The 24450-nt window shown below is 33.2% G+C and overlaps 1 protein-coding gene across 2 annotated transcripts in view; it reads left to right on the plus strand.

The window, feature by feature from the left end:
- Positions 1-24450, plus strand: part of LOC133184151 (protein patched homolog 1-like) — a 51133-nt gene continuing 26683 nt past the window's right edge. For both annotated transcript variants that reach the window (XM_061319038.1, XM_061319039.1), the window contains exons 1-11: positions 1-499; positions 2271-2517; positions 2688-2761; positions 5115-5231; positions 6523-6634; positions 9982-10091; positions 10514-10634; positions 11952-12075; positions 12357-12529; positions 14671-14922; positions 22482-22659. In XM_061319038.1, coding sequence (XP_061175022.1) covers positions 360-499; positions 2271-2517; positions 2688-2761; positions 5115-5231; positions 6523-6634; positions 9982-10091; positions 10514-10634; positions 11952-12075; positions 12357-12529; positions 14671-14922; positions 22482-22659 — 1648 coding nt within the window. In that variant the 5' untranslated portion in view covers positions 1-359. The remainder of the gene's footprint in view (positions 500-2270; positions 2518-2687; positions 2762-5114; positions 5232-6522; positions 6635-9981; positions 10092-10513; positions 10635-11951; positions 12076-12356; positions 12530-14670; positions 14923-22481; positions 22660-24450) is intronic.

The raw sequence follows: 24450 nt of genomic DNA on the forward strand, positions 1-24450 counted from the left end.
TTGACCCTTGAAGCTTTCGTTGATTGTTAAAAATCCACGGGTATCGTGTGTAGATACACGTGATGGTATATTGATCGTAGTCAACCGTAAGCCGTAAAATACCCGAATTACTCGTTGCATTGTGTGCACAGAGAGACGATTGGATTATTCTCAAAGTGGGTGTTTCTAAACAATGTTATGTAACTGAAAAAAACGTGACGTTAGAAATGAGTTATGAAAATATAATAATTTGACTCCAATGCACTTGAGATACCATAAGAAAGTGGATATATGCTAGGAAATCGATAAAATAAACAGAGTACTAGTAGGAAGCAGACGCAAGGACTAGAGAAAAAGACTTTTCAGTGACTTGATTCAATATGACTAGGCAGCAGGAGAAGCCGAGTATGAATGGAACCACCAACGGCCACATTCCAGCATCAAAGGAGGAGAAGAAACCTAACATACTGCAGAGGGTGGCGAATGGTATCATCTGGTTCTTTGAGACAGGGTTTGAAAAGTAAGAATTTCTATTTATATGTGTGTAAACAATGAAATATGTATCCTGGCATATTGTATTTTCAACCTATTAAGATGTTATCCTTGATAACTTTAAAAAATTGTGAAAAAATTAGCTCACAAGGATTATATATGTGTCTATAAATAAAAAAAAATCCAAATTACAGTTTTGTGTTCACTTTAATCTTTATTTGCATGCCATCATATTTTCTTTGCAAAAATAAAAGCCTCTTGTATTTTTGACCAGTCTGTGAATATCTGTAGGATATTCTGCTCAAGGAAAATATATCATTTGTCTTCAATAAAAACATTAAGTAAGTTGCATATTTTGGTTACAAACATTTTATTCATTGGATGTATTTTTCCCCTTAGTGACTGTGCAATTTGAAAAATTGCAATGAAATTATGTTGCAAATTTCAATAAAATTCTGGAAGAAAAGGTCATCTCTATGGAAGAAAAAAAGTTAATTTTATCCACCCCTTTCAATATGATATTTATGCATCTTGGTGACAGAGATCTAAATTTTCTCTCAGAAAAATATTATTAAAAAAATTGGTTATTAATCAATTACAGTTTTTATTAATCAACAGGTAAAGTGGGCACAAGTAAAAAGATGAGAATTTCTCACATCAGATGAAAAAAATGAAAACAATCCTCAAAATTGATTTATTGTAGCTATCTCCACAACATCCGTATTTGTTATGTATTTTTTTAAGTTTAGCAGCCAAAAGTTGTCCTAGTGCTTGTTTATACCTGCATATTAATTGCATTTTTAATTTTTTTGCTATTTTCTTTTTAGAGGGAGAACTTGACCCCCCTCTCCATTCAATCTTGGGTCTCTGGGGTTTGGGACTTGTTCAATTAAAGAACTTTTTTTAAAGACTACTGTATTAGAGGTGTAGCAAAGAAATTGATGAATCTACAGGTATTGATAATGCAACTACATCAAATACTAAATGTTACTGTTAATTCGTAGGCTTATCGCTGGTCTTTTCAATTTTGAAAAATTCCCATTATCCCAAAATATTGATGATTTTTCCAAAATAAGCAGGATGTAGAGAAGCTTCTCAAATTTGTGTGAAAAATACTGCATGTTTTTATATTCACATGCACCTTTGTCTTCATATTCCAAAAAATTATATGTTCACACCACTAGTGACTGAATAGTCATTTTGATGTTGGTAGTCATAAGTGTTAGGAGTAGAAGATTACCACATCTTATTGCCTATTTTTCTTTTTCATTCCACATCATTGTGAGGTTTCTTTGCATTCCAGAGAGCTATCAAGCTTAAAATTGTGCATGAAAAAAGATTAACTTATGAAATTCTAATATTCTTCACTGCAACATGTGATATAATTTTTTTGTGTTATACAGCTGTATATGCAAACTTTATAGGAAAAATCAGTGTCATGTGAAATTGCCAACCAGGAATGTAATACAACACAAGCAGGTGTATGAATATTATATTAATTAGGAGAAGTTTGATTGAATGGCAAAGCATTATACATCACATGTTTTTTGGCTTGGACTAGAATAACGCTTAGTCATTGGATAACAGACATCACGTGCCTGATGTCTATATGTCATTCTGTAGATGGCTAGTTACAAAATAAAAAGGACAACATGGTTAATAAAATTATGCTATCATCCATATGTGAAAAAAAATTGTGCAAACCTAATAAGTAATAATACCACTAGACAATTAGGATTGTTAAGTTATATCAAAAAGTGTGAAATAGTTATTTGTAAATATCTTTTGTACTTTGGCAGGATTGGCACATTTATGGCAACACATCCTTGGAAGACAATACTCACCGCAACAGTTATTGTTGGCCTTTTCTGTATAGGAAATATCAAATTTGGAGAAAATGAAGACAACAGTGTGATCTGGGTGCCATCGGATTCGGAGCTTATGGAACACAAAAAATATGTGGACAGTGTATATCCATCAACAACAAGATTTTTCTACCTTATTCTTGTTGCCAACAATGTAATGGATCCTACTACAATGTATAGTGTAAGTTTTGATGAAATTTTTGTGTTAAAGTGCAAAAAAAAGTGAAAGATTTTTTAATAAACCTTACTAACCATGTACATCAATTGATAAGAAAATTTAATGAATGAGTTATAGCACGACTATTAAAAATATTTTTGACGCATTTAAGACAATTTATTTTCATATTTTAGATTTATAATATCTATGATAACATAACAGCGGTCACTTCAGACTCGGGAAATGATTATTCATCAATATGTTTCAAGTAAGTCTCTGAAACTAAATGTATCATTGATCTGATACATTTATGATAAATACATGTTTCAAATCTTTTATTATTATTAATTCTTATATGATATTTTAATCAGATGTTTGAGATTGACAATCACAAGTATTCTATGGATGATTTTATTACTTATTCTGAGACACAAAAGATGAGCTCAGCTTTCTGGCTAGTTACCAAAGGATATTTTTACAAAATTTGCATATATTTTTATTCTCTTCAAAAGACTGCACCTGACAAAAATATTTTGCTGGCTCTCATTTAGGACCATATTTGTGGATGTTTCTAGCTTCTCACAAAAGGAAAAAAAAGCACCAGAGGGACTTAAATTCTTTTTTATTTCAGTAATTTGTTATATGCAGTTACATGTAGTAGTTCATTATATGCTAGCACTAGATGGAAATTTATTAGTTTATTGTAAGAATAAATTTGTGATATTGATCTGTATTGGCTGTAATCATATTTTGCTGTACAAACCAAATCTGCACAGAGAGCTTATGCTGTATGATGCATGCACTGGATGGTGCATCTAACCTATATTTTACACTTCATTGGCTCAGGATGTAACTAGTTCAAAGCTTATCAGATGCCATACATGCATTAAGTACTGCATCTGACCTATATTTTACATTTCAAGTCTGTACATGTTTACTTTGTTCCCAGCTTACCACAAGTGACATACAGAGCAAACTCAACAATTTAGTGCATCTATGGGTGTTTTTTGTCACAACATATTTTTAGCTCACCTGAGCTGAAAGCTCAAGTGAGCTTTTCTGATCACCCATTGTCCGTCGTCCGTCCGTCCGTCCGTCTGTAAACTTTTCACATTTTCGACTTCTTCTCAAGAACCACTGGGCCAATTTTAACCAAACTTGGTACAAAGCATCCTTGGGTGAAGGGGAGTTTAAATTGTTAAAATGAAGGGCCAAGTCCCCTTCAAAGGGGAGATAATCAAGAAAATACAAAAATTGGGTGGGGTCATTAAAAAATCTTCTTCTCAAGAATCACTGGACCAGAAAAGCTGAAACTTAAGTGGAAGCATCCCGGGGTAGTGTAGATTCTAAATTGTTCAAATCATGACCCCCGGGGGTAGGGCAGGGCCACAATAGGGAATCCAAGTTTTACATTGAAATATGTAGTAAAAATCTTTAAAAATCTTCTTCTCAAGAACCACTGGGCCAGAAAAGCTGAAACTTAAGTGGAAGCATCCTAGGGTAGTGTAGATTCTAAATTGTTCAAATCATGACCCCGGGGGTAGGGCGGGGCCACAATAGGGAATCCAAGTTTTACATTGAAATATGTAGTAAAAATCTTAAAAAATCTTCTTCTCAAGAACCACTTGGCCAGAAAAGCTGAAACTTATGTGGAAGCATCCTGGGGTAGTGTAAATTCTAAATTGTTCAAATCATGACCCCCGGGGGTAGGGCGGGGCCACATTAGGTAATCCAAGTTTTACGTTGAAATATGCAGAAAAAGTCTTTAAAAATCTTCTTCTCAAGAACCACTGAGCCAGAAAAGCTGAAACTTAAGTGGAAGCATCTTGGGGTAGTGTAGATTCTAAATTGTACAAATCATGACCCCCGGGGGTAGAGCGGGGCCACAATAGGGAATCCAAGTTTTACATTGAAATATGTAGTAAAAATCTTAAAAAATCTTCTTCTCAAGAACCACTGGGCCAGAAAAGCTGAAACTTATGTGGAAGCATCGTGGGGTAGTGTAGATTCTAAATTGTTCAAATCATGACCCCCGGGGGTAGAGCGGGGCCACAATAGGGAATCCAAGTTTTACATTGAAATATGTAGTAAAAATCTTAAAAAATCTTCTTCTCAAGAACCACTGGGCCAGAAAAGCTGAAACTTATGTGGAAGCATCGTGGGGTAGTGTAGATTCTAAATTGTTCAAATCATGACCCCCGGGGGTAGGGTGGGGCCACATTAGGTAATCCAAGTTTTATGTTGAAATATGCAGAAAAAAGTCTTTAAAAATCTTCTTCTCAAGAACCACTGGGCCAGAAAAGCTGAAGCTTATGTGGAAGCATCCCTGGGTAGTGTAGATTCTAATTGTTCAAATCATGACCCCCTGGGGGTAGGGCGGGGCCACAATAAGTACTACGGGGGGGGGGGGGGAATCAGGTGAAAAACAGCAAGGCCAAGGTTACTCAGGTGAGCGCTGTGGCCCATGGGCCTTTTGTTTGAAATGTACCAAGTTTTGTTTCCCTACAGAGGGTATATCAGTCTTATAAGAAAAAACTGTAGTGTCGATTTTGTGATATTGTTTACAATTTGTTTGCCATAGTAAAAGGCTGTGATGTGATTTGCAGTCATTTTCTTTTTAGATCTAATGGAAATTGCCTGGTAACAAGTGTATTGGAGCTGTGGTCATACAATAGTGCTACCATTGGTGGTCTAAATGCAGCAACAATACAGTCAGATGTAAACACAATAACAACCAGGTAAATAATATAGCCTTGTGATTATTGCTGCTGTTTCCAATGATGATAAGTGCTGTAATGTAACTAGACAGCACATACACTTTGCTTCTGTATTTCTATATTGTATTGAATACAAGACGAATTCATATCGTTGAATTAAATGTGAATTGAATCAGTTATATTTCTTATATTGCCAAGACCAAAAAAAAAAAAAGTTGAGCATAGCTTAATTTGATTTTTTATGCCCCTGCCATAAAATGGCCGGGGGCATATTGTGTTACCTTGTTCGGTCATTCTGTCATTCAGTCATCATTGACTTTCCGTTCATTATCTCAGCAACAGTTGCATACATTCAACTCAAATTTTAAATATGGATACATCGTAAAAATACACAGGTCAAGTTCGAATTTGGTCATGGTCCAATGATTTTTGACAGAGTTATCCCTCTTGAACTTAGAAAAAACAAGAAATTTTCAGTTTCCGCTCTCTTTCTTTTGTAGGGATGTATATATAAGGTTGAAATTGCATGTGCAGGTATTTTGCCAGAAAATACAGGTCAAGTTTGAATTTGGTCGTGGTCCAGTGATTTTTGCCAGAGTCTTGAACGTAGAAAAAAATTTTTTCGTACAAACAAATTTAAAACTAAAATATGGCATTTGAATTTTTGGCTGCCTGCAGGGGCATTCGTGGCGTTACGGCACATTTAGTTTAAAAAGAATATTTGGCAGTTCTAATACAACCACAAAATTTGAAATGCATTTTAAATGATACACATAATAAATAATGACAAAAGGAGAAAAAGTGCCAATTTTAATTGGAGCAAAAATAGAATTTGTTCAGAAAAAAGGCAATGAAATCAAGGCTGTATTTAACATACTTGTATGTGAATCAATTAGAAATATCGTACCCAAAACCTATATCCATTCACTCTTGAATTTAGGTTGATAAAGTTAAAAAATAAGATTGGGAAAGTCCCAAAATTTGTTCTGACATGCATTGATAAAAACTACTTTAATGATTTACATGTATTGTATAATTATTGACATGAACCTTGCTCTTCATGCAAAGTTGAAATGCTTGGAGAAGTTGATATACTGGTATCTATGGATTGACAACATAAAGAGCTATATTAGTTAATTATCTGTAATAAATACAAATGAATAAATCCCCTTCCCTTTTCTCCACTAGGAGAAAGGGGGACATATATTGTACCGGTAAATATTAAAAAAGCATTTTTGTGTTTCACATTGTACCCCTTGTAAACCCGACTCTGAAGAAATCAGGTTACAGTTTATATTTTCCTCCATTTTAGTCCCATGTACTCATCCCCTTGGGAAGCCACAAAGTATCTTGGAGGGAGAACAACATCTGGATCAACAATAACGGGTGCCAAGGCAGCCTACATCACCTTTTATATTGATGGAGTGAGTAGTTGTACCATTACTTATGCAGCAGTGTCCAAAACTGCCTGTCTGGAAGTTCCATTGAAAACAGAAATTGCTAGGAATGTCTTAAAGATTCTTTAGTCCCACTAGAAAGTTAATACTTGTAGCTTAGGTTTGTGGCTGAACAGAAATTTTTGTAATTTATAATGGCAATATATGTATTAGCAGGGATCACTTTGGTATACCGGGTATATGTAATTTGTTAAATGCACCTGATTTTTAGCTCTACTGGTCAGAGACCAGAAGAGCTTATGCAATAGTAAGGTGTCCGTTGTCCGTCCCTCTGTCCAGCTGTCTGTCCGTCTGTATGTCTGTAAACAATTTTTCAAAACGTTACTCCTCCTACAGTTTTGGTCCGCTTTCAGTATAACTTGGCACACAAGTAGACTACACTAAGATACACAATTCAGTTTTTGATTTCGATGAACAGTGTTGCCTTGGTTACTAAAAATAGAAATTTCTGTGAGATACTTTCAAAATGCTACTCCTCCTACAGTTTTTGTTTGATTTCAATATAACTTTGCACACAGTTAGACTACACTAAGATACATAATTCTGCATATTGGTTTTTGATTTCAATGAAAAGTGTTGCCATGGTTATTAAAAATAGAAATTTCTGTGAAATACTTTCAAAATGCTACTCCTCCTACAGTTTGGTCTGATTTAATATAACGTGGCATGCAAGTAGACTACACTGAGATGCATAATGCTGTGTGTCATTTTTTGATTTTTGATGAATGATGTTGCCATGGTAACTAAAATCGAAATTTCTGTAAAATTCTTTTTAAAGGCTACTCCTCCTACAGTTTTAGTCTGATTGCAATCTTGCCACAACAAGAGGCTAAATCAAGGATCATTATTCTATTTATTGCTGTTGCAAAGTTTCAAGTCCTAGCCTTTGTTATAAGTACAAACCAGTAGAGCTACAGTCTCGACAGAGACTTCTGGTTTATGTTATTGTATCATATATATATATAGATGCAGATTGTATACATTATATTGATGTTAGGCAATTTTGAGATGATATTGATTTTGGACTTTTATCATACATGCTTTGGAAATTGTGTCCCAAAGCCAATATTTCAAATTACATTTACATGTATAAAGTGCTGTTGAAGCCAGCTGTGCTATTGAGCAGTATACCGGTAAACATTTCGCCAGCTCACTGGGGGTGATTTCCAAAATTACTGGCCAATAAAGATGTCTTGTGCATACACTGCAAAAGAGATATCCCCATCCTCTTTGTGACAGAATTTTGTTGATGAAAATTTTGACATCTTAAAGCTTATCATCTTTACTTATTCAATCCTAGACTTTACTATGAAAAATTATGAACTTTGGGATGGAATAGAAGTGAAATATGGTGCAATTTCCATATGGAGTGGGGAATAATTATGTCCCCTGACTGTACCTTTTTAATATATTCGATCAGTGCATATTATCTATTCAAGATATATTACTAAAGTCAGGTACTCTTCACACAATTGCTCCGACGAAAATAGTTCCATTCATGATCAGTAGATACAAGATTACAACAAATGTTAAGAATAATGATGTATATTTAATACGTTAAAGAAAACAAAATTAACGTAAAAAGATTTTAAGAAAATCATCTTTTCCCCGGAAAAGCAAATAAAAAGTTTTCATATTCCTACGCTCGCTGCCTCCTCAGTCTTTTTCCCGAAAATATATAGGTCATACTTCGATTGATAATGATAAATCTTTTCACCAGTTATATTACTGTCATTATTATTGTTCGTTCATTGCCTTATAATTTCTTTTGAATGGATATGTTAATCATTAACTGTGTGTTTTTTTTTCTCTCTTTTAATGAAAAACGGAATGGTTATTATGGTTAAACACCTGCAATCGTAACCTCTCGGCAAAGCAACGTAATGTTCCGAGCTCGTCTGAAAGGATCTTCGCACGTGTGTAGACTTAGGCTATTTGGTCTTGCAAGCACAGGTGTGTGCACCGTTTGCTAGAGACGCTTAGATCACGTAGACTGGGTATCAGTATTTGCTACGGAAATGAAGAAGTTTAGAACTATACACCAGTTTCATAAGAAGTGCAGGTTTTTTACTCAAGCCCTAAATTGGGCTAGAGGGGCTGAGTTATCTAAAACGAGACTAGGTCATCGATCTACTCAGTTTAAAAACACGAAAATATACTAAGTTTATCTTCAAAACATCTGTATATTCAAAATCTATATTAAGTGTTAAATGTCGGATTCAATCCTATGACGAAGGAATATTCAGTGATGCTCCATAGCCGCAACCGATCTCGCGCTTTCCTTTGCGTTTAACAACGGCCGTCAATGCATCTCTCTGGACAAGTTCATTGATTACAAGTTCATTCGTTCTAAAAGGTGACATGTTGACTATCTTTAACATCTGCCTATGGGTGATAGTAATTTAATAGCACAAAATTAAAAAAATAAATTAAAATCTATCCTTGATAGATCTATAGTTTTGCTATTTAAAAAAAATGGGCTATCTTTCATAATCCATAACGGCTAGAACATGATTTGAATTTTTTTTTTACAGAAGATTATATCATTGGAAAGTTAGATGGTACACATGTAGCACAGGCCCATATAGTACGCGGGATTTTTTTCGGAGCCCCCCCCCCCCCTTCACTTTGAAAACGTTGCTACAGGCCTGTAACATGCTATTTGGTTTGAATATTCCTGAAAATGAACGAGGTGTTAAATACATTTTTAAAATTATACGATTAATTATATTTAGTCTATGTTCTATGTGAAATTAAAACTATTTTTAGCGACTTTGTGATAGTCACTACATGCATCTACATCTAACGTTATATATGAACATGCAGTTTGTTTCCTAGTACATGCATATTTTATTCAACAAAAGATGTTGAAACTCAGTAGCCTAAATATTTTGTCGTTTTAGGATATTTATGGCACTTTTATTATGACTTTCTACAGCTTGAGTATCTCTGACGTTTTGTCAGTAAATACTTGTTTTTTTTATTAGAAATCATCTGAGCACAATGAAAATTCGAATAAATTAAAAGTCGAATATCTTGGATATGGGGTATCCCATATCTATTCTTGTTTACATGTTTATTTTTGGTTTTGTAAGTGTTGAAAATTTTACATCATTTCAGGAATAAACTTTAATTCTCAAAATAATATATATATATATATAAAATTACACATATGAATGAAGAAATTTGAAATTTAATGTATTTGTATTAAGTTTCTATCTTATATTGTTTTTTGAAAAATACTGACAAGAAAAGTTTATATGTTTATGATATATAAGAGAATCCTTGAGAGATGGTGTTTTCTTGGGTTTCAGACAAATGAAAATAACAAAACAGCTGCAATTGATTGGGAGAAAAAGGCTGTGGAAAAGGCCAAGAGTCTTCAGGAAGCAGGAATCCAGGTGTATTATTTTGCAACTGTCAGGTAGGTACATTCAATGCTTGGTAAAGTAATAATTTCTCCTTCTTAACAATTTGTGTTTTTGATTTAGTTTGCCTGCTTACATGTATAACTTTGGAAACTTTTGTGAAATTTTATCAAAGCTTTGTTTAGATGGATTTGGATAATGATTTTTTTTAGGGAATGGGAATGCTATAAATTGCCAAGCCTTTGCGTTAGCATTATACACTTTCAAAGTGTTATATTTTATCATTTTATATAATATATTATTATATTATTATTATATTATATAATGTTATATTTTGTTATGAGGGTCAGACAAAGGAACTGATGTGTCCCAATTAATTGTCACTGGAAAATCCAAATAGATTGGATATACATGTACATTATAAACTTATATAGATGGATATAAAACATGACTCAGGTTGTTTCAATGTTTATTTCAGTCGGAGTGAGGAAGGAGGTGGTGCTATTTTGAAAGATGTGACCCTGCTCACAATTGGTTATTTCCTAGTGATTCTTTACCTATTCATTGTCTTTGGGAGGCTCAACTGTGTAGAACAAAGGGTACAATATTACTAGTGCATTAAAGGGTTTTTATCACATCTCAAAATTTTTCTCAAAGTTTACCTGTGAATAAAATCATATATCTAAAAATCTTTGCTAGAAAATTGATATTGTTAATGTTTCAGCGATTCAAAGTTTGAATTTCTCAATATGCATGTTATATGCATGCATATTGCTCTGATGTCATAGGTGTCAATCCTGGTCAAGCAAAGTACTTATTGTGTATACAAAATTGCTCATTTGTTGTGTCTTTTAAACCTGTTAGTAAATAAATAAGTGATAATTGGGATAATTGACGGCTAGTAAAGTATAATTTGTGGCTTTAGGATGCACATATGTGGTTTTAGGAAGACTTTTTTCACATTTCCTGGACTTGGCTGAGATGTGAAAGGGGACCCTTTTTCTACAAATGCAAGGACTTTGTCTCCCTTCAGAACAATCGTTTATGTCCGATCACAATTTTTTCCAATACTATAAAATATTTTAAGGACATGGTACCTTTTAAAACGGAAAAAATACCCAACAGGCATTTTCAACATGCACAGAATCTAGTAGGAATGTTGTGAACTTCGTAATGGTCTTTGTAATGGCCTACGGCGCCATTGAACACTGAAGAAGTGTCATTTCTAGTACATGATATTCACTGGGACAGATAGAAGATATACAGGATTTATTTATGTATAATTTATTGAAATAATGAAGAAATAGAATTTAAAATTCTCATATTTATAAATATTTATGAAGTCAAACTTTAGTCATTTGTTCTATTTAGTCGAAGTCTTGAGTTGTCAATGGCTTGGTCTTCGGTGACCTCTCCTATTGTTGCCATATTTTCTTGGTTATTTCTCTCTGCTAGACGTTCATACATAAAAGATTGACCATCCATAACCAATAGAATATCATCGATGTCAAAACTTTCACCGATCTTATTGTGTAGTCTATTTATTTAACATCAAAATCTATTTGATATATTTATCTTACTAAAAGCTTTACTAGTTCTAGTTGACCATTGACACCTATGATGTTTCAGTACCACGTGACCCCTATCTAATTAATGGAGATTTTTACTTCGAGAACTCTGTATAACGGACGTTTTATTGCCTAATTATGACTGTTTTCAAAATTATTTCATAATTAAACGATGATTATATGTTTCAAGAATATAATAGTGTTTCATTTTAAAGAAATTTAGATCCGTGATAAAAACTCTTTAAGCTTAAATTTCTCTAGAGACTTCATAGCCAAGCTAGAAAGTAGATTTATCTGTCGTCCTACTGCTAATTTTTTATCAAATGCATATATATTTTTCTGTTTCAGATTGGTTTATCTATGGCTGGCATTATTGTGATTGGAATGTCTATAGGATTTTCCTTTGGATTATCCAGTGCTGCAGGTTGGGACTATGGACCACTTCATTCCATTCTGCCGTTCCTACTCCTTGGTAAGATGGTTTAAAATTACAAAAGTTATGTACACTTTCATTTCATCTTCTTTCATCTTCTTCAGTAATCCAGTGTTTTGTATATAAACTTCAAAGGCATTCAAATCAAATATGTCTAGACACATGAATTTTGGCATGACCATGCATATGCCTCTTTTTTGGCCAAAAAGGTCAGAATGATATAAGAATGGACAGTTTATTATGATTCTGTTTATATTAAAATTTGAAATTATACCAAAGATGTACAAATATCAAATATACAGGGAATCTTTGATTTACAGGTATTGGAGTAGATGACATGTTTGTTATTGTGGGCTCATACCAGAGTCTCAGTCACCACGAACTCAGTCTGCCCTTACCCCAGAGGATGGGAAAGTTATTACGACACGCTGGTGTGTCCATTCTTGTGACATCAGTCACTGACATCCTGGCTTTTGGAATAGGTGCTACCACAGTGAGTGATTGTTTTCTCTTACTTATTAAAGTATACATTACAACATGCTTATAACAAATTCACACTTACAGTGAAGTGATTTTCTTTCTCTGAGGTTTTAAAATGTATCTTGAAATGAATGGATATAACAAATAACATAAATGATGAAACAAAACTATTCATTCTGGGCACATTGCTATGAGAGTGTTTTACTGTACTGTGAATTATGACTTTATTATATGCAAAACAATACCATTGTTACTATTTGTAAGACAATTATTCCGTACAATAAATTAACTGGTAATACTAGGAGTTATCTCAATACATATAACATGATACAATACAAGTATCTCAATATTATGATAAATTAGAAAACAATAATAGTCTTAGTATTTTATTTCAATATTTGTCTTCTTGACAATAAATCAACAACAATTTACAGTTGAACTTCGGTATCTTGAACAAGGATATCTCGAATACCATGGATATGTCGACATTCTTTGCAAAAGTGTAAAATTTATTACAGCACATAAGGTCTGGTAAAAATATGTATTTTACCAAGCATTTACTTACCAGACCAACCTTTTTTCTTTAAAATTCAATCATATGTCAGTATGATACTGAGATTGAAAAGGGGGGGGGGGGGGGTATTCTCACTGTTAAATTGAACCTCAAATAGATCCAGAGTTGAGATTTTAAAAAAATGTTTTTATTGAAATGAACAAGCTTATTATTAATAATCTTCCTTTTTAAAATTAAGGTAGTGTACAATTCTATACAATTTTCTCTTTTTCTGGTTAATTGACACATACAAACGAAATTCACATTGTTAAAGATTTTTTTTTTTAAACTTTAAAATGCACTTTAAAATATATTTCTTTCTTTCCTGAAGTAACTCTAAAATATATTTATTCCTTTCCTGAAGTATTTCATTATGGTTACTCTTGTTTAATAATGAAAATGATTTCCCCCAACCGAATCTGTGTATGAGCTATCTATAGATCTATATTCCATGACAGAGGAAATTCGAATTGGAAATAAATGATCATGACAGGGTTGTTATAGATTAAACTTAATCATGCATTACTGCTAAATGGATAGAATAAAGGATATGTGTGGAAAATAAGACAATATGTACATATAAATTCAGATTTTTAGGCCTTAATTTTTCATCGGGCAATCGGTCCTGTATCTCGAATTTCTTTACCGACTCGAACCAAATTTTACCAGTAAAAACCGATGGTCCAGTGACTTTCACATAGACTGTGTTGAAGTAATTTTGAGATCCCAACTACTTATTCCTTATAAGTATTCTACCCTGGATATCTCGAATCCTTGGTTATCTCGAAGTATTTTCTTGGTCCCTTCAAGTTCGAGATAACAAGGTTTGACTGTATTTTATATCAAATCACAATTGCTTTGAAATTAATACTTGAAGTTCATCTATTTCATTGATTAAAAATTTACAAAAACAGTATTACATGTATGTATTTCCAAATGTCTATAAACAAGTTGAGTTTTCAAATAATTATGTAGTTCGATCATTAGTATCATTGATTGAAAATTCATCAAAAACATAACATGTACGTAATTATGAATTGCAAAAAATCTATAACTAAGTTGAGTTTACAAAAAAAAAAAAATTGTTTCAAAATTCAAATTCTTTTTAATGAAAATTACACGGGTAGTGAATCCATGATTTGTTCCGAGCTGTTAATGCCAGATTGACGATAATAGATAATAATATCCTTTCTGTATATAACACACTAATTACAAACTGAGCTTTTCTTGTCCTTTCTTCCGAGGATGCTTAAAAATGAAAATGTTTCACCACTTATCTACAACTTAATAGGTCTAAAGTGTGTTTTCAATATTAAAATATTATCTCTTGACTCTTCGTTTCATATAATTAAGCCACCATTTTCCAAGACAACTTCTTTCATTTCAATTTTTTGATAGGTAGTTTGTTTATCGTTTTGTACCAATGTATTGTAAACTGTATCTTAGCAGAAAATATCAGTTTGTATTGGTATATCATCCCACCTCTAGGTAATAAATGTATAGTTTTTTATTTCAGTTTATGGAAGAAAATATTTTAAAAGGCAATAATTGTTACAAAAAAACTCTTTTTATGTATTTTGTATTCTTTTTGAAATTTTCAGTCCTTGCCAGCTTTGAAATCTTTTTGTATTTTCTCCTGTATTGGAATTCTTGGTCTGTTTGGACTGTCCACAACCTTTTTTCTGGCTGCGTTTACACTGGATATCATGAGGACTGAGCAGGGCCGCAATGCCTGTATCTGTTGTTACAAGCACAAACCCGACTATAAGCCAAACAACTGCAGTCAGAGAAACCTGTTCAACATTTTTCTACGCAAATGCTACACACCTGTTCTATTGAAGTTACCTGTTAAGGTATGCACTTGTATTAATTCTTGACAATAGAAAGTTGGTCTTTATGTGTTGAGGCTAATGAATAGCCAATCCATTTTTGTACTGTATGTTTTTTGTATGAGTTTTAAGTGCTAGATTTTTAACTTAATTAGTCTGCAAGCTCAAATGATTTTTCTTTTTGTTAAATGTTCTCATTTTCTGTGTATTTTTACATTTTTTTCACTTCTGCAATAAAAAACCACTACACCAATTTGAACATATACAAAAAATACGGGTAATTGAGATTCAAGGTTAAGTGATGTTCCTCTTTCCAAGGTGAAGATTAAGACACAGTGGAAATAGGATGTTTCATTCAATAAAAGCTACTAGGGCAGAAATTCACATTTAGCAAATATTACAAGAATCATATCAGAAAGTTTTAATATGATTGCTCAGGTTTTTTATCTCACCTGAACCAAAGGTTCAAGTGAACTTTACTGATCACCAGTCATTGCTACAGGTCTGTTTTCATTCATCGTTGTGCATCTTGTGTTAACATTTGAACATTTTCATCTTCTTCTCTGAAACCACTGAACCCAATTCAACCAATGCAAATAGCATTTAAATGCAATCTTTAAAAATCTTTTTCTTTGAAAATGCATTATTTCTTTGAAAATCTTCTCTGCTCTTGGGTATTATTTAAACAAACTAAGTGCATGGTTACGATAAGCAAGGATGCCAGTTCCAAAAGTGTGAAATTCATGGAGGTTCTGGTGAAAGAGGGAGGGGCTCTATTGATAATATAGTGAAAATGTGTTAATTGTTTTAAAATCTTCAACTAAGTGCATAGTAAGAGGATGAGGGTTGTGAATTTCATGACCTTGGATCATGGGTTCAGGTGTTAGAGTAGGGCTGTGTTGAATTTGTAGTAAAAATGCATTATTTCTTTGATAATCTTCTCTGCTACTGGGCATATCGGAGGCAAACAGAGTAAAAGTTTTAATAAACAAGGATGTTTTTACCAGATTTGAACATTTAGACCATTTGGTCAAGTGTTGTGGTCCTGGCCAGGGCTGTATTAATTTGAATTCTACTGAGAGAAGTTATTCCCCTTTGTCATTCACCTTTGATAATTAATCACTGTAGATAGTGTATTTGAAAGGTTAATAGAATAAGAGAATTATGCAAGAATTTTTATTATTACTTTCATAGTTTTAATGATCAGGTAAACTTGTAAATAATGTGCAAGTAAAAATTAGACAAAAATAACTTATTTTTAAAATGTTTTTCTAAGACTAACAGAGGCCAATATGAGAGATAATATTTTGAGGGTAAAATAGTACTGCTGCACTAATATTTTCTTAATAGTCTGCATGGTAATAATGATTTAAAATGGGGGACAGACTAGAACTTTGTTCTAAGTTGTTACTGAATACTAGATTAATTATTTTGTTGCTAGTTCTTTTGCTTTTGGGCAACAAAGCTTCATCTGTCAGTTTATTTTATACTCTATGGATCTTCTGAATTGTTGTATTATACTCAGGTGACTGTTAAGGCCCTTTGGCTCTTGTTTTTTGGTTTTTTGTTTTGTTTTTGTTTTTGTTTTTGTTTTTTTGATTTTTTTTACTTACTTTTTTAATCAAAACATGTAAGTGACACTGATAACAAAGGAAATGGTGCTTTCAAGCATTTCTGTGACATATATTTAAAGTAGAATTTTTTGTACATGTCAGGGACCAACCTAGATCCAGACTTTAGGGAGACTTCACTTCTCCCACAAAACAAATTTAGGGAGAAGTTTTTAAAAAATCAAGGAGACGTAATATTTTTTACAATAAATAACTGACACCCCCCTCTTCAGTTTTTTAACACTTTTAAAAAAAAGTTTTATATATGTTTAAGAACCCTCTATACACTGCACACTAAAGAGTTCCAATTCCATGGTATTTTTATGCAGTTAGAGTGAGATGCCTTAGATATAAAATGAAATAAATTGAAATATTAATTTATTATTCAATTTGTAATCAATTCAAACATTCTAAACATTTCATTTGGTCTAGTTGAATTAATTGAACACCTTATTTGCATGTATTTCTGCCATTTAAGTAAGCAACAGTGATTTCAGTTCACCAACAATTCATCGTCTTTCAATATTTTTCCTGGGGATAAATGGCAGGTACCCTATGTTGAAAATTAAATAGATAAACTCCATATTTATATCTTTATATGATTTAATTTTCTCAGAGCCTAAAAATCATTTTTCATTGGTGTATAGAGGGTCCTTAAATATGAAAGAAATTTAATTAAATTTTGTTATTAAACTCTTATTCAAATCTACCTAAAGAAAATTCAATATATCAAACTACTGAACATTGTTTAGTTTTATTACAGTCATGATTGATTAAAACAAATTAGTGGACATACTGTTTTTGTGTGTGTGTGTTGGGGGGGGGGGGGGGGGGGGGGGGGGAGAGGGAATTGTTTTCCTAATTGTTTATAAGGTCACCTGAGTCATTCAGGTGACCTTTTGCTATCTGTTGTCGATCGGTCATAAACTTTTGAACATTTTGAGCTTCTTCCCTTGTAGCTGCAGAACTGTAGCTCTCCGGAAAAAAAAAATATTGACAGACTGGAGAGGTACAGTGCCACCCATAGAGAAAAACGTATATTTATTGCACACAATAATTGCGCCCAATTCTGGATTTAATCTCCAAATTCTTACCTCATCTGCACAAAAGCTCGATTTCATAAAATTTCTTAGACCTTTATCAACTACAGATGTAGTTGACATCTGCACAAAGCGCAGTGGGCTGAACTGCCTTGCCACCCAAAATGGCAGTATAAATGAGCGAAATTTTCGATGGTCTCCATTTCAGGCCCAGGTGGGCTATTACCAACGGTTATGGTGAAATGTTTTGTTGTCGAAATAGTTAAAGAATATGTTAGGAATGCTGGGCTAGTAATATTTTGAGATGGCAGTTTAAATATATGGAGGAATAAAATAAGAATCGAGCGCAATTTTTTTGTGCGCAATAAATATACAGTTTTCTCTATGGGTGGCACTGTAGCTCTCCAGTCTGTCAATATTTTTTTTTGGAGAGCTACAGTTCTGCAGCTACTCTGAAACCATTGAACTGATTTTAACCAATTTTGACATATAGCATTTATGGGTAAAGGGGAAAAAATTGTGAAATTTATGACCCCTACTCCCCTGGGGCCTGAGGGGTGGGGCTAAAACTACCAAAATTAATACAATCTTTAAAAATCTTCTTCTTTACTCCAGTTCATCAAGCACAGACTGTTGGCATGATTGTAACAAACATTGAGTCCTCTACGAAATTGTGAAATTCATGGCCCCAATGTCAGGGGTTGTGGTGTTAGGGTGGGGCTCTAATGATATTATAGTCAAAATGCAATAATTCTTCTAAAATCTCCTTCTCTGCTCCTGGATATGTACCGATGAACTAAATACATAATAATGATGAGCAAGAGTGCGTCTTCCAAAATTGTGAATTTCATGGCCCCTGGATCAGGGGTTCTAGTGTTAGGACAGGGCTGTATTGATTATATAGTGGAAATACATTAATTTTTTGAAAATCTCCTCCTCTGCTCCTGGATATTAAGCCAATCTGAGTACATAGTTATGATGAGGAAGAATGCCTCTTCCAAAAATATGAATTTCATGGCCCCTGAGTCAGGGTTTTAGTGTTAAGGCAGGGCTTTAATGATTATATATTGAAAATGCATTATTCTTTGAAAATCTTCTCCTCTGCTCCTGGGTATTAAGCTGATGAACTAAGTGCATAGTTATGATGGGGAAGAGTGTCTCTTCCAAAATTGTGAATTTCATGGCCCCAGAGTCAGGGTTCTAGTGTAAGGACGGGGCTCTCATTCTTTTCTTTGCTTCTAGATATTAAGGAGGCAAACAGAGTACACAACTGTAGTAAGTGAAGGAAGTGAGAGTTACTCCCCTTTGCTAGATGTTGTTAATCAAGAAATCCTTATATATAATTTAATTAACAGGTTATTTGATTGAAGAGAATTTGAGAATACAAGAAAGAATGTTATATATATAGAAACAAAATAAAAATGAATATTTGGTTTATATGAGCAAAGCATGCTCAAAGTCAGATTCTTGCCTGGAAAGCAATATAAAAGATTGACATAAAGATTATTTATATATTTAGCAAAAAAATTTTATTGTACACAGTATACTGTGTATACACTGTGGTGATCTGATTGACAGTAGATGAGGCTGGATAAAGTTGTTTGATACTTTATCAAAGTGGACAAAGAATCAGAGAGAGCCAGGGTGACTTATTATAATTAGTGTATCTAATGGCAAATGTATACCTAAGTCTGTGTGTACTGAATAGTAGCACTAGGCAAGTGACGAAAACATGTCTGTATATATTGAACAGGTTGGAGAGAATACTCGAAATCGGGTATTATCCGTGAAATCGCGTATAGTACTCGATATCAGGGTATCGTTGAATCCGTGAAATCGGGTATACCGTGCAACTTTCTGTAAAAACAGAAAAATAAAGCAACGGCGCATTGTGTCAGTTAGTGTTACTTGTACATCAGTATCTTGGGAGTTTATTTTTATTGAACTCAATTTAAATTGTTGTCTGACAAGTTTAAAATCACACGACAAACACTGCTGGGGTAGCAAAGAAGGCACGGTGGCGTCATTATTTTTCAGTACAAGTTCTAAAAACAAATAACAAACTACATGTCATCTGTGTTTATTTCCCTATAAATTATTCCCCAAGCTTAATTTCTTAACCTGTGCATTATTCACAAAATGTGAAACTTTGAAGAAATTTAACGACTAACGCTGTGTTATGTATTTTTTACTTAAAAATGTATGGTGTCCCTTTCACGTTAAATTTAAATTATTCCTCAGTTGGTAAGTGCATGTATTTCTCATCGATAAAGAAGACCGACGTTTTCATAAGGGAAAAAAAAAATAAAATAAAAACAAACAAACAAACATAAAAAAACAACAAAGGGAAAGCAGGTTGAAAAATTATATAAAATGAATGTCTACATGTGTACATGCATGTAAACTTAAATACATTTTTAAAAATCAACACAGTGTATATTGATAAAGGTAAAGAATCTTTAGTAAAATCATCAGTTCCTCCTATGGTGTATATATACAGTCCTGCAATTTCCGCGGGGAAAGGGGGGGTGCATATTTTTTTAAAGAAAATATTTTAACGTCAGTTTACCATGAAAATTTTCATTCAAAGAACCTGCCAATGTTTTGGTTGCATTTTGATTGATGCAAGCGACGTTATTTTACCTGTTTGTGTTTGTTTGGAAATTGAGAACGAGATGTCTTGTTAAAAGGATTTTCGTTTAGCTGGGGGGGGGGGGGAGGGGGGGGCTTGGTTCATATATATAAATAAAAAAAAATCCAATTCGCACATCTTTTCGTGTGGTTATTATACATTCTCAATATAGAACTAATATTCAAATATGAATTATATATTAAAGTTTTCACATATTATACTGTTTTTATTTTTTATACATATGAACAAACTGAAGTGGAGTGTTCAATCGCGTCCAAGCTTAAGTCTTGAGCTGCATTGTTTTTAATTAATCATCCATAAAGATTAGAGACACCTTCTTTTATTATTATTATAGTATTGGATAGACAGGGTAGATTTTCCCTTCAGAGTCTGTAGTTTATTTTAGGTTATAAAGCTTTAAACCTCATTATAATATGCTAAAATACATTATCTGATTGATTCTAGACAGTTGACAGGGAACTAAAACTTTATAATTCCCTGTCTTTTCTGTAATCTGTGATACTTATTACTCATGGTTATCACTTTTTGTTATTATTTATCTATGGTGAAAAATGTGTTAAAAAATAAACATGAAGTTTAGTTATTTTTAAAACTTGTCGAATGTGGTAGAAAATAACAGATTTCTATTTTAACCTCATATTGTTTCGGCATATAAACAATTATTGCATGAATGTTTTGGAGATATGAAGAATTCTATTCACTCAAGAGGGCAAAATAGGGAATCAATATGATTTTTATTAGATGAATAGATCTTCTCTCATTATCATGCAATGAATATATACCATTCAATGACGTTTAGCACAAAACTCTACAATAACATTTTACATTTAATTTGATTATTTTGAAAGGGGAGGGATGTTTCTCTTGGACACATGCATAACACATTCGAGGTTAATTTTCGCTTGACCGAGATAGTCCGGACAAGGAATAATTAATGTAAGCAGCTAGTAACAACTGTTATAGCTATTCACTTTTGTCCCCTGAAGTCGCCGAAAAATGGTAAAATATTGCCGACTCAGCAAAATTAAATGATACAACAGTTATTTTCTCTCACAAGCTATGTTGCTGGGAACATCATTGTCTTTGCTAAAATGTTGGAGGCGTGGTGAATCCAAAGGAAATTTTAATAATTTAAAAAAAAAAAAATAAGAAAGAATATGTCGCCTTTTATAACTTCTGGGAATTAGCTTTAATTGTCATTCTCTGTTTATAAAACATATATACTGGTACAAGATATATGTAAGGAATGCTATTCAACGACAAAAAAATCAACTGATGAAAATAGATTCATAACACACCCACCCACCCCCCCCCTCCAAAAATACTGAATAATATACGTGTTATATTAGTTTTTGCCGTAATTTGAAACATTTAAACCATTAAATAGTTTATACATTTTGTAATGAATTATTTTTATGCACAAGATGAATGTTAAAGCAATTAATGACACATAATTAAATACGATAGAAAACCCCCTGTTTAAATGTCAGATTATTTTGTGTGTGAAATGTGTTTCCGTATAAATTGAATTATTTACAAAATGTTCATGTTTGTCGTATTGATGTGGAAATATTATAAATTCCAGACTTCTGATTTTTAATAGTTCTGTTGTGTTGGGTATGAACATGAAGAAGATGCAAATACTTTTAACATTATATAAAATATTAAAGCAGAACGAACGTTTGTTTGGGTGCAGATCATGAAATGTACTAAGCACCACGGGATTTGTTGTCCTATGCGCATTAATTCAGACTTCCAAATTGTTATTTGGCTAGTGATACTGTTAGATAACATTTGTTTCTAGGTGAAAGTTGATTTGGCAAAATGCGCCATCCCATTGTTTAAGTTTTATAAGGTGATTACACCACCTATACCCGATTTCGCGGATACAACGATACCCCAATTTCGGGGACTATACGAGATTTCACGGATAATACCCGATTTCGAGTATTCTCTCCAACCTGTTGAATACCTTACACAATAGGCAAGTATTCATTGTGTTTGTATATTTTGCTTTCATTATCATCTCTGTAAGACTTGGGAAAACCAAGTATGATCCCAAGGAGATCACTCAGGTCTAGCATGTTACAATAAGCAAGGGTATTTTTTCCAGATTTTTGAAATTTTTGAGCAACATTGCTTAATCGTCTATCAGATATTTTTGTTTTATACTTCTTTGGATCCTTTACAGTGTTGTATTATACTCAGGTGACCGTTAAGACGCTTGGGTCTCTTGTGTGCAGTAACATTAAGTTTGAGAACTATAGCTTTGTTTTACAGATTGTAGTTGTGGTGATATCAGTAGCACTGTTAGGACTAAACATCTATGGGTTCTACAGCCTCAAGCAAGACTACAATGAAAACTGGTTCTTTCCAACTGATTCTTATGCCTACGAATTCTATGAGAAGAAGGATGACTATTTTCCAGGAGGAGGAGCTCGTGCTGCTGTCTACTGCAGTAAGTTGATTATGATGTCATGTTTTTCATTGTTGAAAATTGTTCCAAATGATCTTAAGTTTGCATTGAATGAATATTCTTTCTATGAGTGGGGGGGGGGGGGGGTAACTTTAAGCAGGGAAAAATTGACAAATTGACCATGAACATGCATTAGACTGCTTAAAGAAGTCAAAGTAATAAATCAACACTGTCAGATATGTTTGTGACAGAGTTTGATTTTAAAGATAAAATACTGTTAACTAATGACCTAGTATACTATTCTTTGCAACAACATTTTTGTGATTTGTCAGTATGAAATCCACCCGTGACAATAATTATCCTGACTAAGGAAACATTATTCATAAATACACCATTAAATAATGAAATTGTGGCAAGAAATATCTGCAAGGATTAGAAGGTACTGAAGTCTGTGAAAAGAATGATTGCACTTAGTGTACAAAACGTGGCCCCCGGTAAATTGCGCAAAAATAAAGTATAGAAAATAGCCCCATGAGATTAATAATGCGATTCTTCTATGTCTAAATCACAACTTTGCGAAATAACAGGAATTAAAAGTCCATAAAAATAAAGAACAAAGGTGTGTTTTGTAAGAGGGGTCACTGCAATTCATGAATTTCCATTGATATTCATAGTTATTCCGATTTTTAAAGCCTTAATACATGGTGAGCGCATTGTTGCCCAAATTTCTAAAAAGGACAGAAGGTGTATAATTGTTGGAAATTCATCATATTTAAAGGAGAATTTTGGGCAAGCCTGCGCTTGGGGTAAACTTTTTGAAAAAAGGTACAAAACACCGTTTCCTTCACTATTCACGGGTATTTACATGTCATTGACCTCATTATGACCTGTTAAATATTCCAATTTATCACGTGATTTGTAGACTCGGGTAACTTTGTGAATACCCAAAAAAATCAATAAAGCACGTGGCTTGAGCACCGATTAGAAATTCAGACCATTACATTTTCAATTGATCAACATTGAATTATTTTTTTCTGCCCAGTATTTTTAGTAGTGCCAAATTTTACTAAAATATTCATTATTTTGTAAGTAAATTTTACATTTTTGAATATTTCCAAACCGTTTTTTTTTTCTGTAATTTTGCTTATTTTTCTCTGTAATTTTGCTTACTAGTATTTTTTTTTCTCCCCATCCGTTCTTTTTGGTACATTTCCTACATTTTTTGCTTTGTTTATTTTGTATCAATTATGTATTTACGTTGACCTTGATGTAGGGAGAGGGCTAAAATAGTCTGACTCTTCTACTAAATTCTATTTACTTTTCTTAACAAATTATTCTTTAAATTAAAACATACATCTATATTGATTACAAGAATTCAATATATACAAAGGAGTTTTTTAGGTATACATGTATAAAATTCCTCTTTTTGTAAAATCCATGCCAGAAGGAAGCAATTTCAGTTTTTGGGGCACAGCCATACATTTTCAGTTGGGGGCATTATCAACTACCAAAAATTCCTTGACAAGCAAAAAAAGGGGGGTATCCGACGTAATTATTGAGGGGGCACAAGTGTATGCTATGTTTTCTACAGTGTTCTATATATCGGCGAAATTGGGGGGGGGGGGGGCTCCGTGACCCCCCTTCCCACGGTTCCTACGGCCATGAAGCGATGATAATAGTGGCATCCAATGGATATTAATATTGTTCAGGTATTAGGTCCACATTTGAAGACAGAAAAAATAATGGTGCTACCATTCATAAGAAAAATTTGACAAATGAGGGTAATGGAATTTTAAATCGGGCAAAATGTAATGATATTTTAGTTTTAGTCCT

Source organism: Saccostrea echinata, unplaced genomic scaffold (genome assembly GCF_033153115.1).
Source record: "Saccostrea echinata isolate AGI-Se365-2 ecotype Australia unplaced genomic scaffold, CSIRO_AGI_Sech_v1 ptg000010l, whole genome shotgun sequence".
In the NCBI taxonomy this organism is placed as follows: Eukaryota; Metazoa; Mollusca; class Bivalvia; order Ostreida; family Ostreidae; genus Saccostrea; species Saccostrea echinata.